The sequence below is a fragment of the Trichophyton rubrum genome (genome assembly GCF_000151425.1).
Source record: "Trichophyton rubrum CBS 118892 genomic scaffold supercont2.8, whole genome shotgun sequence".
NCBI classification, from domain to species: Eukaryota; Fungi; Ascomycota; class Eurotiomycetes; order Onygenales; family Arthrodermataceae; genus Trichophyton; species Trichophyton rubrum.
Window position 1 is genome coordinate 941899 of NW_003456421.1, and position 14538 is coordinate 956436.

General features: G+C 49.6%; 6 protein-coding genes across 8 annotated transcripts; 3 read left to right on the forward strand and 3 right to left on the reverse strand.

Annotated features, from left to right (window-relative positions):
• The first annotated feature begins 239 nt into the window (after positions 1-239).
• On the forward strand, positions 240-3195 carry TERG_06874 (uncharacterized protein). The gene is made up of 3 exons (XM_003232836.2): positions 240-440; positions 653-866; positions 1102-3195. Exons 2-3 carry the CDS (start codon positions 765-767, stop codon positions 2563-2565), a joined length of 1566 nt encoding a protein of 521 aa, XP_003232884.1. The 5' UTR covers positions 240-440; positions 653-764; the 3' UTR covers positions 2566-3195.
• Positions 3196-3213: 18 nt separating this feature from the next.
• On the reverse strand, positions 3214-5582 carry TERG_06875 (uncharacterized protein). The gene is made up of 2 exons (XM_003232837.2): positions 5357-5582; positions 3214-5252 (listed from the first exon to the last, which is right to left on the reverse strand). The coding sequence occupies exons 1-2, from the start codon at positions 5492-5494 to the stop codon at positions 3303-3305; spliced, it is 2088 nt and encodes a 695-aa protein (XP_003232885.2). The 5' UTR covers positions 5495-5582; the 3' UTR covers positions 3214-3302.
• A 373-nt stretch (positions 5583-5955) lies between these two features.
• Positions 5956-7683, reverse strand: TERG_06877 (uncharacterized protein). 2 transcript variants are annotated; one of them, XM_003232839.2, is made up of 3 exons: positions 7492-7683; positions 7141-7396; positions 5956-7065 (listed from the first exon to the last, which is right to left on the reverse strand). In XM_003232839.2, the coding sequence occupies exons 1-3, from the start codon at positions 7534-7536 to the stop codon at positions 6737-6739; spliced, it is 630 nt and encodes a 209-aa protein (XP_003232887.1). In that variant the 5' UTR covers positions 7537-7683; the 3' UTR covers positions 5956-6736. The 2 variants fall into 2 exon arrangements, with proteins under 2 accessions (XP_003232887.1, XP_047607068.1); XM_047750290.1 differs by having other exon boundaries at positions 7141-7683.
• Positions 7684-7830: 147 nt separating this feature from the next.
• Positions 7831-10271, forward strand: TERG_06878 (uncharacterized protein). The gene has a single exon (XM_047748681.1). It carries the CDS (start codon positions 8513-8515, stop codon positions 9674-9676), a length of 1164 nt encoding a protein of 387 aa, XP_047604669.1. The 5' UTR covers positions 7831-8512; the 3' UTR covers positions 9677-10271.
• A 189-nt stretch (positions 10272-10460) lies between these two features.
• TERG_06879 (uncharacterized protein) lies at positions 10461-12435 on the forward strand (the record flags this gene model as incomplete). Of its 2 annotated transcripts, XM_003232841.1 has the most annotated exons (4): positions 10461-10501; positions 10593-10996; positions 11051-11521; positions 11591-12435. In XM_003232841.1, 4 exons carry the CDS (start codon positions 10461-10463, stop codon positions 12433-12435), a joined length of 1761 nt encoding a protein of 586 aa, XP_003232889.1. The 2 variants fall into 2 exon arrangements, with proteins under 2 accessions (XP_003232889.1, XP_047607069.1); XM_047750291.1 differs by lacking the exons at positions 10461-10501; positions 10593-10996 and having other exon boundaries at positions 11041-11521.
• A 184-nt stretch (positions 12436-12619) lies between these two features.
• Positions 12620-14498, reverse strand: TERG_06880 (uncharacterized protein; the record flags this gene model as incomplete). The annotated part of the gene is made up of 3 exons (XM_003232842.1): positions 12620-14096; positions 14153-14315; positions 14426-14498. The coding sequence occupies 3 exons, from the start codon at positions 14496-14498 to the stop codon at positions 12620-12622; spliced, it is 1713 nt and encodes a 570-aa protein (XP_003232890.1).
• Between the last annotated feature and the right edge of the window lie 40 nt (positions 14499-14538).

Consider the following 14538-nt stretch of genomic DNA (forward strand, 5'->3'; position numbering starts at 1 on the left):
GCAGCCAGGGCCCAGCAGAGAAATAAATAGCACCAGCGCAGCCTCTCACGTTCTGGGTCCAGGGGCGCAGATTTGGTCGAGCAGCCAGCTAGAGGCAGAGACAGAGGCAGCAGCAGAAGAAGCAGAAGAGGACGCAGACTCGCCACGAAGAAGAAAAGAAGAAGCAGACGCGGCCGAAGAAGCAATGGAAGGCCGCAGCGCCAGCAGGAGATGCTGCTGCTGCTGCTGCTGCTGCGTCGTAGGAAAAAGGAGACGCCCGTAGACAATCAAGCAGACCCAGCGAGCTCCCCTTTGCCCCTGAGCTACGTAAGATAGGCGTTTACTTATTTATATCTCGCTGGCAAGCCTCGATATTATTTTATTCTGTAGAAAGCCGAACTCTCAACCACCACCATCACCCTCACCACCACCACCATCACCCTCAGCATCGCCATCACCAGGTAAGCCGTGCCGTCTTCGTGTATCTTCTGCTGCCTTGCTTCTGGTCTGCGTCTGCCCTGCTGGCCAAACCGGCCGGGAACCCTGCCCAGCCGTCCCTTTCGCCTGCAGCGTCCTCAACCCCTCGAAAAAGGACCTCATCCCCTTCTCTGCACCTCCAACACCAGCACCAACGCTCTCGCTGACCAGCTCGTCTCCGTCTGTCCGTCTCTAGATTGCCTGCCGGTGCCTGATCTCGCTCAATTGACTCCTTGCCGCAGCAGCTACTCGAAGCTCCGAGCTTAACACTAAAACGCCCGTCGTTTGTTTATCCGGCCTCCCTCGACATGGCTAGTGGCAGGGCATTTGCAACCCATCTCCAGGCTCCCGGGGCAGAGGGACGCGATGAGAGCCAGAGCAGACACCATTTCAAGTCTCAGTCCAACATGGTGAGTCCTCTATTCTCTCTTTTTTTCTTTCTTTTTTTTGGCTGCTGTTGGTGGTGCTTTTTGGGCCGTGGTGGTGGCGTACTCTGCTCGTGGCCGGGGGGGTTGATACCCTGACCCTCCTCGACGGCCAGCATCGCCTATCACGATCAACCACGGTCTACGATGGTCTACGATGATCTACTGTGGTCAATGATGGCAATAGATGTGTTATGTACGGATATGCTAACAGAGACAGGCCTTCGAGAGCGCCTCGACAAACGTGGCGGCCGCGCAGATGCGCAACGCCCTCAACGCCCTTAGTGACACCGTCAAGGATCCCGCCGAAAAGAAGCGATTCGAGGCCGAGATGGACAACTTCTTCTCGCTCTTCCGCAGATACCTGAACGACAAGGCCAAGGGCAACGTCCTCTCCTGGGACCGCATTGCTCCTCCACAGCCCAACCAGGTGGTCGAGTACGACGACCTGGGCGAGTCCGCCTCGGTCGAGTATCTCAAGAAGCTCGCAGTCGTCAAGCTCAATGGTGGCCTCGGTACCTCTATGGGATGCGTGGGACCAAAGTCCGTCATCGAGGTCCGCGAGGGCATGTCCTTCCTCGATCTCTCCGTCAGACAGATCGAGTACCTCAACCGCACCTACAACGTCAGCGTGCCCCTGGTGCTCATGAACTCCTTCAACACCGACGACGACACCCAGTCCATCATCAAAAAGTACGAGGGCCACAACATCGACATCATCACCTTCAACCAGTCCAGATACCCCCGTATCCTCAGGGACTCCCTTCTCCCGGCCCCCAAGAGCTACGACTCCGCCATCAGTGACTGGTACCCCCCAGGCCACGGAGACGTCTTCGAGTCCCTCATGAACTCGGGCACCCTCGACAAGCTGCTCGACCGCGGTGTCGAGATCATCTTCCTCTCCAACGCTGACAACTTGGGTGCTGTCGTCGACATGCGCATCCTCGAGCACATGGTCAAGAACGACGCCGAGTACATCATGGAGCTCACCAACAAGACCAAGGCTGACGTCAAGGGTGGTACCATCATCGACTACGAGGGTAAGGCCCGTCTGCTTGAAATCGCCCAGGTGCCCAAGGAGCACGTCAACGAGTTCAAGTCCATCAAGAAGTTCAAGTACTTCAACACCAACAACATCTGGATGAACCTCCGCGCCGTCAAGCGTGTTGTCGAAGAGGGCGGCCTCCAGATGGAGATCATCCCCAATGGCAAGACCATCCCTGCCGACAAGAAGGGCGAGGCAGACATCTCCATCATCCAGCTCGAGACTGCCGTCGGTGCTGCCATCCGCCACTTCAAGAACGCTCACGGCGTCAACGTGCCCCGTCGCCGCTTCTTGCCCGTCAAGACCTGCTCGGACCTCATGCTCGTCAAGTCTGACCTCTACACCCTCAAACACGGCCAGCTCGTCATCGACCCCAACCGCTTCGGTGACGCCCCCTTGATCAAGCTCGGAACAGACTTCAAGAAGGTCTCCGACTTCATGAACCACATCCCCAGCATCCCCCGTATCCTCGAGCTCGACCACCTCACCATCTCCGGTGCTGTCAACCTCGGCCGTGGTGTCACCCTCAAGGGAACCGTCATCATTGTGGCCACCGAGGGCAGCACCATTGACATCCCCCCAGGCTCCATCCTTGAGAACGTCGTCGTCCAGGGCAGTCTTCGCATCCTCGAGCATTAGACGCTGGACTCTTTTCTTCGCATATTCCACTGCCATTCTCACCACCCCTCTCATGGCTATCATCATGTCATTGGAACATTGACATGCTATTGCCATTGCCTTGCTCTACAGTATCCCGTTTTAATCCTTTTTCTCTGTCTGCGTGCAAAGTTTCCTATTTCATACTAAAGAAAAAACCTGCTGTCGTCGGCGTTGTCTTCCTCTTTTACTCTTTTTTTTTTCCCTCCTGAGCGTCTCCTAATCAACAAATAACAAAATGCTTATTTACTGACATTCCTTCCCTTTACATATACTAAGAGAGAAAAAAATGCAGAAACCAAATAATAAGATGAGCGGTTATACGTGTGTGAATCGAAGCAAAAGTGGTCATCGAAAATGGACAACTATTATTTACTGTCTCCTATACTCAATTGTTCCTATTGATTGACGGAAAATGCAATCCATCATACCCCTTAGGCCATGGCTTTTTATTTCATAGTCCCTTTAGATAGTATTACACGCAACAAAAAACAGTGCATAGAATATGCCAGGGTTAGATACTGCATTCAACATTTTACCAGCATCCTCCCTATAAATGCCCCGTAGGCTCCCACGCCAAACAAGAGAGGTGATGTCCTTCCTAGACCAAAAATACAAAGAAATGAATTAGAAAAAAAATAAAATAAAATGAAATAAAAAGTAGTAAAACTGGGTCGGCCGTCATCATATATCATAGCCACAGCAACAATGGCATACAGTTAACTTCGTCTCCGATGCGTAGACCGCGAACGTGGCCTACCCCCTGGATAACTACCGTACTGTCCTTCACCACTATTCCTATTCTTCCTTCTCTTCTCCTTGCTACTGCCAGAACTGTTCCTCAGCCCGCTTTTAATAGTAGACTCCAACTTTGCAGCATATTTCGCTCGTCTGCTGGTCTCCCGCTGGCCTCCGCTGGAATTAATGATCGGTATCGGGCCGGCGGTAGGAGGCATGGGTGCCGGAGGAGCAGTGTATGATGATGGCGGCGGCTGTCCTTGTCCTTGTGCTTGTGCGGCCGTGGTGGGAACAGCGTATTCGTCGTCCGAAATGTCGATGCTGCTATCGCTCTCACTCCACATCTCATCCTCGCCTCGTCGTGGACGGGACCGGGAGCGTTCTATATCTCGTTCCCGTCCTCGTTCCCGCTCTCGCTCTCGTGTACTTCGAGACGAATGTATCTGGTCATCTGCATGTCTGTAATCTTGGTAATAATGATGCTGGCGACGAGATGGGGACCCGCGAGAGTGAGAGCGAGGACGAATCTCAGTGCCCCGTCTCCCCCTTGTTTTCCTCTGTCTTGGCTCACGAAGGGATTGGTGACGGTGCAAGCGTGATCGATGATCTGGGTGCATTGGCTCGCTGTACTGATCAGTTGTCGTGGTAGGGGATATCGGAGGAGATGTGTGTGGGTTCTCCGCTGGATTGCTGGACTTTGAGCCGCGCTGAGAGCCGGGAGTGGAGTGACTGAAGTTGGGAACGCCATCGTCATCGAATAGGTCAACATACCTAGGGTGAAAATGGTGGCTATGATGCTTTGGTGAAGGGAATGCATTTGCTGCACTGTCGTCGTAGGTTGTCGGTTTGATTTCGGGAATGTGTCTGGGCGGAGGGTATGAGTAGTAGATCTCAGGCTCCTCCTCATCTATTCTCCTCTTTTGTGACTCGTGCATGGGCTTGTGTGAAGGCTGTCGATGGCGATGCATAGATTCGTGAGAATGATGTCGTACGTGGGAGGAGCGAGAAGGGAATATTTCTTCATGGGCAGGGTGTCCATGGTGGTGGTGGTGGTGGTGGTGATGGTGTCGTGGTTCGCCCATCCGGCTGTGATGATGATGTGAGTGAATATCTTCAGCGATAGCAACCCCTTCGTTGTCACCATCTGATGATTCAGGATGTGCCCATGACCGTCTATACGCACTCGGTGGGCTGGAATGGCCACGATAATGGTAGGATGTCTTGGATCGAGAAGCTGATGGGGGACGCTCGAAGCCGGCTGTCTTGGGTCCAGCGTCGCCAGTATAGTCGGCTGCCTCAGTATACCGTAAAGGGTGTGGGATACGGCTATGAGGTTCTCTAGAGCCTTGTCTCGATGCAGTGGCCCCCTTTCTACCAGTGGGTGAATAGTAGTGACTCTGGTTGAAATAATCACCGTCTTCCTCGTTCCTTGACTGGCGAGTCCCCCGTGTGCACGACGGAGGATGCGCATTACCAGGCGGCCGTGTATGCGGAGTAGTGGCAGCAGACTCTAATTCAAGACGATTACTGACGGTTTCATGCCATTTGACCATATCAGGATCTGGCTGTGTGGGGAAAGCAGACGCGGGAATGGTCTTGGGAAGCAAGTATCCTTCATGGACGTCAACTATATCAAACATTTCCACTGCTCTCTGGAGAAAAGGGGTGTGCTCTTCGGGGCAAAGCAAGAGCTGGATTGTCTGCCATCTGATATAGCCATGTGGCAGCAACGCGGGAATAGACGGTGCTTCAAAGGCATTCTTGGTCGGTTGGAGGGTATGAAAGCAACCCAGAGACTGGTATATAAACGAAAGAGATGCACTGGGAGTGTTCAGAAACAAGCTATCATAGTTCCCTCCTACAGCACGATAAAAGGCAGCCAATTTCTCAGGAGTAAGCTCCTTTGTAGAAGATGAAGGATCGAGTTCAGACTATTTTACACCGTTAGTCTGTCATATAAAATACTTTTATAACGATATATAGATATTATCATCAGGCAAAAATAAAAGAAGACGAGAGGACGGGGTATATTTACGATAACGCCTGCGAGTCCCAGACACAGCTGCTCCAGCCGCGGCGAGGGACTCTTGTCCGGCTGTATGAGATAGCCCCAGTCGAAGTCCTTCGCGGGCTGCTTTGACCCCATTGTGTTGTACTCTATAAGAGCAACCATTTGACGTCCTCGAGGCCTCACCGTCGCCTTTCCAGAACGCCGTGCTTGGGGTATATCTGTTTCCACTCTGTGTATTTTTTTTTTTTTTTTTTTTTTTTTTTTTTTTTTTTTTTTTTTTTTTGGCTTGCTCACTCCCACTCCCTCCCGAGTCAGGAGGGGCTCAGCCTGCTTTTAACAGCAGACGAACGAGGCGCAAACAGGCTGCGATGCAGGGGTCGTTTGCTGCGGGCGCATGGTTGCCTAGGCAGGGGGGCCCAGGCAGCGAGAGGCAGCAAGAAGTCGAACGCCAGCGAGGACGAGAGAATCACACGAGGGCCCGCTGCCAAACGACGGCCGCAAAAAAAGACCGGTGTATCAACAAGGTGTAAGGGGCTCGACCTCGAAGCCGCCTTGACTGCGTGGATATTTATTTAGCTCGTTAGTTAACCTCAGGTTGTTGCCCAACGGACGAGAGGGACCCGGCCAGCAGCTAAAACAACCAACTAGTCTGGCTTGCCCGCGAACTGTCCGGCGCTTGTGTGCTTGAAACCGCTCTGACACGGCGTATAGCAGGCCAGCTATATAGCCATCAGCATGATATATATATAGTGTTTTGAGGCTGGCCGGGTCTGCGTTCTGTCATACCGGATGCCGCCTACATACGACGCCGGCGCCTGCGAACGACCTGCTCCCGCCGACCTCGAGGAATCCCCCACATAGGGTCACGAGCAGGCCAGGACAAGGCTGCCTGTCTGCGTGAATCGGCGAGAAGAGGAAAACGACTGACGAGAGGAATAAGAAACGAAGACACAAGACGAATAAGAAATACGATGGATGGATAATAAGGGGAGCGTTCCGGAAGTTTAGCTGTAGCATGCAGCGGGAAAGTCGCCTTTCTCGCCCATGGATCACCCTCCAGCGGGATCCGAAACCTCGCCGCGGTGCCTGGACTGGACAGGAACAGGAACTGGTGGAGGAGCTGGAGGACCCGAGGAGCATTGCTGTGCCTGCTCCCGGCTTATGACGCAATGTGCTGCATTAGACAGCACGTATATCTAAAGCATACATTATCCTCTCAAGGTTGTATGGAGGGAGACTCTCCGAGTGTCATCCATGACCCGAGTATATTATCTGTTTTCGTAGAAAAGAGAGAAAAAAGAAAGGTACCAAACGCCTTGCTTCCAAACCAGCAGACTAAGTGCGCTCCTCTCCCCTCTAAAGGAAATAAACCCCAAGATGTACGAGGCCAGCCCTGGAAAGAGGTCAGTACCGCTTCCTCGTGGGCTCCGGGCTTGGGCTGCGAGTAACACTCCGCTCGTCCCGGCCGCGCAGTCTCAGCCATTTTTTCGTGGAAAGCTCCAGCTCCCGATCAAGCTCCTCGCTGGGCTCCTTGCGGTGGATGAAATTGCAGAATCCACCTCGCACACACCCTTCGCCGCTATTCAGTCGGCAGCATGCTTCTCGGAAATCCGTGACGGGCGATAGCTCGCAGTATATCGGTCGAGCAGCGTACCAGCGAGAGTTCAACGCATCGCAGGCCTTTTGTGCAGAGTCTTCGTACTTGAATCTAGCATATACATTTCCAATCAAGTCTGGTGTCCGTGGTTAGCCAGCGTACTTCGTTGCGCACTGCAGTATACACGAAAATGGACAGGAGATACACCTACGGTCGTTATTGTTCTCGCACACCACCACCTCCTCAATCTCACCGTACTTGCACATCTCACACCAAAAGTCCTCGTAGAAGGCATCGAAGTGGTTCTGCAGCTGGCTGGGGTTCATCTTATTCTTGGGATCATATTGCGGGTTCTGGTATAGGTTCGGTAGGAGGATAGTCTGCGAGTACGACGGCTTGACGTGCTTTCGCGAACAGCGGTCACCATGACGGCATGCGCCGATTTTGTAGTAGAACGAGCAGTTAACCTATGCGGCGGGCCTGATATTAGCTCCTGTCTGCAGGAAGGCGGCTGTGATGCAGGCATCGCAAGGGAGCTGGGTCCGGGGGGAAGAGTGCTTACCTTATCTTGCTCTGTTCCGAAGATAGATGCGAGGTAGTTGGCCATTTTCGAAGGTGCGTAAGCTTGAAGAGTGGCTGCGAGAGAGTATTTTCCGAGAACAATTCAAGGGTATACCCGTGACGGAGACCGCGTTTCTTCCTGAAGAATTCGCTTGATTGACTGAGGCTCGATCACTTTTCTCTTTCTTCGACTTTCTCGACTTTTGAAGATTCGGCGAAGTCGAAGTGGCGAGTCACGTGTTAGTTTTGCGGAATAAATTAGAGCCGGAAGTTTAAATGTTTATCCGGTTCCTGGGCCCGGGAGCCGTTAGAGTTTACAGGGGTACAGCCTATATAAAAAAAAAAAAAAGGTATAAATCTAGATAAAATCCTTCTGGTTCTAATGGACAATCATAGTAGATACCAGGTAAATTCGACTGATTCTGGCATGTGGGGTAACTCTGTGAACTAAAGGATGGGTTTTATTGTCATAAAGTCAATGTTATTCAGAGGTACTACTACATATATATAGAATGGAGCTAAGTATTTACTTCTATGTGCACCATCTACTCGCCGAGTGACGAGATAAACAAACAGAAAAGGAACCTAGATAGATAGTTGTAATAATTATAAAATGTCTTCCTTGTTCTAACTCCTTCCACACAGCTTCTCCCATGCTCTCCGGCTTTCTGCATCCAGCCATTATTATTATTGATTTGGTACAATCATTCTTCCTTCTCAAATAAGACTAAGTTGAAATAATAAGGTCTCATATAGTAAGTTACTTTTCACTTCATTTTGATGTCGAGATCTCCTGATATTCTACGGCTCTTTCCCTTGCTATGACACCTTCTGAGTCCTTTCGCCTCCAATATTTCCTTTACGTTAAGGATTATAGTCATGTTCATATACCTGGTACCGAAGGCTATCCTTAAGATACCCGGCTGGTCAGGGAATATCCATAAAGCTAATTGTTATTTTTGGGGCTGGATATTAATTTATTTATTTGAACTCTTTAAAGGCTAATATTGATAGCATTCATCATGCTACCTTCTATTGATCCGCCTCAAGGAAAGATGAAGCCAGAATCTAAGTACAGCCTCGTGGAACAAGTGGAAACTCCCTGTGGAAATCTCCTGGTCACTGGCGGGTCAGAGGAGTATAGCGCGGAGTATCCTCCTAAGATTGCAACATTTTACTACCTGGGTGAGTTAAATGATGAGATGAAGCCAATATACTCCCAAGGTAATGGTAGATCATTTACCATCAGAGGGAACGTCTATCATATCTTCGGTAAAACCATATGGAAAGACGCAAAAGGAGAAGTAGTGGGCGAAGCCGCAAATTCACTAGCATTGGTCTCTGATCCAGAAGTGAACCCCATAGCGAACGTTGCTATGCCGATTAGCAGGGGTATGGTGCCTTTCCTGCCTCTCACAAAAAACGAAGAAGAGCTTGAGAAAGGTCATAACCACAAAGTCGTACTGGAAATGCCTGGTGGTTTCTGCAAGCCTGAACCTGATGCAATTGGAGGCTATATCTGGTTCCAGAAATACATACAGACCCGTTCAACCGAGGGTATCGTTGAGACCGCGTTTCAAGGAGTTAGCCTGGCCATCGCGGTAAGGAACAGACATACAGAGGAAGTTAGGGCCGAACGGATCATGCACGATGAGCTGCTCTTCACCGATAGCGAACCAGCGTTTGGTTCATTCTGCTCAGTTCTTGAGAGTTATTATTTCTATGTCTGGGGAAAGCTTGGTGAGGATATCTATTTGGCCAGGGTTGAAAAATACGAGCCACAAAATCGCAGCGCATATGAATTCTGGGATGGGTATAATTTCACACAGGATATTTCGACTGCTGTGCCTGTGTTTAGCGGCTACTCATCTGGGACAATCATGCGTTCAAACATATTTGGTCATCTTTATAACTGGATGTTCATAGGAGGAACCGAATCAAACATGCCAGTGGTGACCATCGGTGTGGCGCATGATATCCAAGGCCCGTATATAATGCATAGCCTGATCAAGCCAGAGCATGTACACCCAATGCTTCGACAGGTGCACTCTGTGTATGCACATCATTGGGCGTATACCGAAAGAGATGGTCAGCTCCTGATAACTTGGAACGAGAGTAAGACCGGTAACATTATTGGAACAAAACTCCAGTTTTCAATGTGTAAGTTATCTGCTTTACCACGGTAGTAGTCTATAAGCTAACATCCATCCAAGCTCACGGAGGAGCATATTGGAAGGATATCTCGTTCATTTACATGCCATGTAAGTGAACCATCACCATGTTTTCAAAAATTGCCATATATTGCTGACAGTCCTCCAGCTGCAATATCTTCCATGATCATGGACGGGAAAGAGCTGATCATATCGTTTGCTCGGGCAAAGAAAGCTGCCTGTAAGTGTTCAACTAATGATTCTGAGTGCTTTAATCAGAGAGGGTTAACGAGTTGCAAAATTAGGCAGAATCGATTATGATATGGACGGCGAGACTATCATCAGGGTTTTTGCAGGGGACATGGAATCAGTGAACGCAGCCGTAGACTCCATTTGCAATCTTATCCGCCGCTGGTGTGATGAATTTCTCGAAGAGGGCAAGGCAGCAAAAGCCGGCAGCTCATTGAAGGGGATGCTGAGATGGCCCTTTGGTATCTTCACATCATTGTCACTCCAATCAGACTAACCACCTATCACCCCATCTCTTCTTCCTGTCGTAGAAGTAGAAATATACAAAGAACACCCTGTCATGTCATGTCGTCTAATGCCGAAATGGCCTCGGCGTTCTGCGCCGGCTTAGCGCGGCTACTCCTTAGCGCCGAGCCGCCCGCCCAAGCATAAATAACAACCCCGACAGCCGCGCATCTTTCTCCGCATTTCCTCACCAACCTCCCCGTCCTTGCAACAACCACCAGCAACCTCGAGCTGCAAGCCAGCCACGTTTTTGGACAGCGCCATTGCATGCCACAGCCTAGTCAAGATGCTTCCTCCTTTCGACTACTTCCAGTACCGTAGTGCTCGGTAAGCTGATTACCTAAAATTCCTTCCCCTCTCCTTTGTTCGGTTGTTACCTCGGGTACCTAGCTAGTTACTAAGTAGAACCAACAAACAGCGACTTCAAGCGCAACCAAAGATCGCAGCGCTTTGCTTCTCTGCCTTCTATCTACCATGCTCCATTCTCCGCCTTTGACCATTCAGTGATCGACAAGCCAATCGAAGAGCTTGTCCAAGACGTCCACAAGGGCGCGCTCGCCCCCGTCGATGTACTACATACTTATGGCAAGATCGCCATCAAGGCACAGGAACGATGCAATTGTATAACGGAATTGCTGATTCCAGAGTCTGAGGAATGGGCAAAGTCTGGGATCAACCTTCAGGGGCCATTGGCTGGTATCCCTGTTTCGTTGAAAGACTCCATCCAGGTTGGTGGCTTCGACACTTCTGTGGGCTATACGAGATATACCCGTCAGCCAGCTGCAAAGGATGGTGCCTTAGTTAGGCTGTTAAAAGACGCAGGTATGTGGTTTCGGTAGTCGCAATATGCAGTTTCCCTGTCTGACATGATTCAAGGTGCCGTTCCATATGCAAAGACTGCTCTTCCGATCACACTACTCTCCTTTGAATCTACTAATGATCTCTGGGGAGTTTGCCGTAACCCTCATGGCTCTGCTTTCACTCCTGGTGGCTCTTCTGGTGGTGAAGCTGCTCTCTTGGCCATGGGAGGCCGTATTGGTGTCGGCTCTGATGTTGCTGGCTCCGTCCGTCTCCCTGCTGCATGGAGTGGTTGTTATTCTCTCCGCTGCAGCACTGGGCGATGGCCGAAGGCCGGCGTCAGCACTAGTATGGCGGGACAGGAGGGCGTTCCTAGTGTTTTCAGCCCTATGGCAAGAACACTCAATGATCTGACTTACTTTGCTCGGTCCATTATTGGAATGGAGCCATGGAAGTACGATACCACAGTTCATCCAGTCGTCTGGAGGAGCGAAATAGAAGACGAGGCTAAGACGAAGAAGCTCCGAATTGGTGTTATGAGGTCGGACGGTTAGTTGTTCCCTTTGCCCTCCTAATTGCCTTTAGCCCACAATTTTTTCACTAACATGAAGCCCTCAGGCGTTGTACCACCAACTCCTGCAGTTGCCCGTGGAATAAACACCACAGTTGCTGCTTTGACCGCAGCCGGGCACACAATCGTTGAGGTTAAGGAGCCAGAGACTGCTACTTCCCTAATGGGTCTTAACCTAGCGTCTCTTCTGCTGAACTCTGATGGTTGTGAAACGTTCAATTCCCATTTGCAAACGGGTGAATCTTCTGATCCGGGTGCTGCCCACCTAACCACTTTCTCTTGGTTTTCTTGGCCATTCCGATATGCCTATTACCTCTTTGTTCGCTACGTTAAGCGTGATCCAACATGGGCGTACCTTCTCCGTGACTTTGGCCTCAAAACTGCTACTCAGCAATGGAAGCTTGTCGCCCAGCGTGAAACTTTCCGTGCTACCTGGCATGACTGGTGGAACGCCAAGGAGCAAGACTTCGACTTCATTCTTTGCCCTGTCAATGCCACCCCTGCTCTCCCCCACGGCGCGATGACTGACGCTGTCAGTGCCTGTGGTTACACTTTCTTCTGGAATATGCTTGATTACTCCGCCGGTGTCATTCCAGTCGGCCATGTTGACGCTAAGAGGGATGCTCTTGTTGGGCCTGATGGCAAAAAGGGCAAGAATGTGTACAAGCGGGTGTTGAAGAACTTGGGTGTTGACAGTGCCGTTTCTCGGGGTGCCTGGAAGTACTATGATGCCGATGCTATGCACGGTCTTCCTATCGCTGTCCAGGTTGTCGGGCGAAGGTGGCACGAGGAGAAGGTTATCGGATGTATGCATGCTGTTGAGCGAGCTTTGGAAGAGTACAAGGGCCCGGCTGGTGAGGGTGGGAAGTATCAGCTCTTGGAAGTTGACTGAATTGTTGGCATCACTGTTCTTTCTTGATCACATCAACTTATTTCCTGTAGTAGCTAGCGGTCATTGTGCTATTATCAAGAATTTTATAATCATTGCATCTACAATCGCGTCAGAGAGCTTGTCAGCCCATGGGGGGCTGTATGTATTATTTACTTTGAGTTTTCTATTCGAAGAATTATCTGTATTAAGCATCATGTGGTATGGAGTTATAAGATGAAGCGTGGCCCATTTTATCAAAAGAAAAAAGAAGGGGGTCGGTTGGCCTTGCATAATATTCTTCAGCGGCAGTATAGTCATCCTCAATGGCCACGCTCGATCTTCCCATCGGTAAATCGCCATAATTCGGTTCGATATCCACGTTGTGGTCTAAACAAGAATGGAAAAGCTTAGACTTATGCCAAACAAACAGAGTAAGAACTCCCCCGGCAAAAAATGTACCAGCCGTAAGTAGTACATTTACCGGCAAGGGGTCACCATTGAACTTCCTCAAAGTGATCATTTCCAACGGAGTTTGAAGAAAACTCCCTATACTGGCTGCAAATATTATCAGACCATAGACTTTACCGAAGGTCTGGAAACCAAATATCTTTGCTGCGTAGTCCGAAATTGCCGTATAAAAGTAGGGCCGGTATAATGTGAAGAGTATGATGTTAATGTATCCCATAGTTAGATTGTTAGGGATGCAGCCTGTAATGCCGATAATGGTTGTCGCTCCAACAAGAAGTAACAGCATGGATGGTAATGTGGCATAGTCGAGAAATAACCCTATAAACGGGGTGGTGACGATACCTCCGAGAGGCAGCAGACAGTCAAATAGCTGATTTAACGATCTGGCGAGCGTGGGAGAAGATAAGAGATACTCGTATTGTACACGGAGGGTGGATATTAAATAGTTTATCCGAAGAAACTGGCCCATCGCAAAAACTGCCAGTAGAATAAACCACCATGAACTAATTTGCTCTGATGCCGGCAAGGTGTGTAGGATGCCCCATAATTGATTGCTGGTATTCTGTCTCCAGTTTGTTTCCTTCACCGAGGGAAACATCCAGGTATCTTTGATATGATCGTAGTCGTAATCTTCAAGGACAGCCTTGAGTTTGTCTACAGTATCATGATATGTGGAAGGTTGCTGATCTGGATCAAGGGCTGAGACAGCATTAGCCCTCTCGTTCTCCATTTCTTCGGCCAAAATATCTTGAGTGTGTCCGATGAGCTCTCCAATAGTACTGTATGGTCTTGGCGGCATTAGAAATACCTGAGCTACCAGGATAAGTCCTGGCACAGCAAGGTATAGAAGAAATAAAAACTTCAGTGAAGCTCTTGTGCTGTGAACGCTGCGAAAGACTAAAAATAGAGCGCTCGAGAGATCAAATGCACCGGTCAAAATAGCCAGTATTAGGCCGGAGTGGTTCGGGAAAGCGTTTGACAGATGTAAACAAGACGTAAAAACAGATACACCACCCATTGCCATGAGAGTATATCCGAATAAATGCCTGTCATAAGGAAAATGGGAAGCGGATGCAAATAAAAGGGACCCCATGGAAATGAGAATAGCACCAACTCCGCCCGTAAATCGAGGGCCATAATGGTCTAAAATGGAGCCACTTGGTAAAGCAAAGAGGTTTGATGCCATTGCTGATACAGTGAACATAAAATTTAATCTAGTTTGATGGTTAGTGGTGGATTGTAGAGCAAACTATGGAACTAGGTAGCGTACCGTAACTCCTGCTTGTAGCATGCCCTCATTCCTGGGACAGCTTCATCTTCCGTGCATAGATAGCTATACACACCTTCATTGATAAGGATTGGTTTTAGGGCAGCATATCCAAAAATTATGCCAGTAGACATGGAGCAGTAGATTATAGAGATGATGACTTGTACTAAATCCAAAATGCAAGGCTGAATTAGTTGCTCACCCAGTTGCAGCCCTCCAGAGTTTAGAGAATTAAAATAATGCAGGATACATCGCTTGACTGGTACTTGAACTTACCTATCCTCCTATTCCTACTTGTCTCATAAGCACCGAATACACTTGGCCTCTTCCAGCGGCGGTTATAAGCCATGTTATGGACTTTTCTACCTTGGTTAGCAGCAGTTTTGGTC

What these genes read in the sequence shown, in the direction of transcription:
- TERG_06874 (XM_003232836.2), top strand. Translation starts at nt 765, where the DNA reads ATGGCTAGTGGCAGGGCATTTGCAACCCATCTCCAGGCTCCCGGGGCA. An exon ending in TCAAGTCTCAGTCCAACATG is followed by an intron (nt 867 to 1,101) that starts GTGAGTCCTCTA and finishes TAACAGAGACAG; the next exon opens with GCCTTCGAGAGCGCCTCGAC.
- TERG_06875 (XM_003232837.2), bottom strand. Translation starts at nt 5,494, where the DNA reads ATGGTTGCTCTTATAGAGTACAACACAATGGGGTCAAAGCAGCCCGCG. An exon ending in TGGGACTCGCAGGCGTTATC is followed by an intron (nt 5,253 to 5,356) that starts GTAAATATACCC and finishes GGTGTAAAATAG; the next exon opens with TCTGAACTCGATCCTTCATC.
- TERG_06877 (XM_003232839.2), bottom strand. Translation starts at nt 7,536, where the DNA reads ATGGCCAACTACCTCGCATCTATCTTCGGAACAGAGCAAGATAAG. An exon ending in TCGGAACAGAGCAAGATAAG is followed by an intron (nt 7,397 to 7,491) that starts GTAAGCACTCTT and finishes CCCGCCGCATAG; the next exon opens with GTTAACTGCTCGTTCTACTA. An exon ending in GTGCGAGAACAATAACGACC is followed by an intron (nt 7,066 to 7,140) that starts GTAGGTGTATCT and finishes CACGGACACCAG; the next exon opens with ACTTGATTGGAAATGTATAT.
- TERG_06878 (XM_047748681.1), top strand. Translation starts at nt 8,513, where the DNA reads ATGCTACCTTCTATTGATCCGCCTCAAGGAAAGATGAAGCCAGAATCT.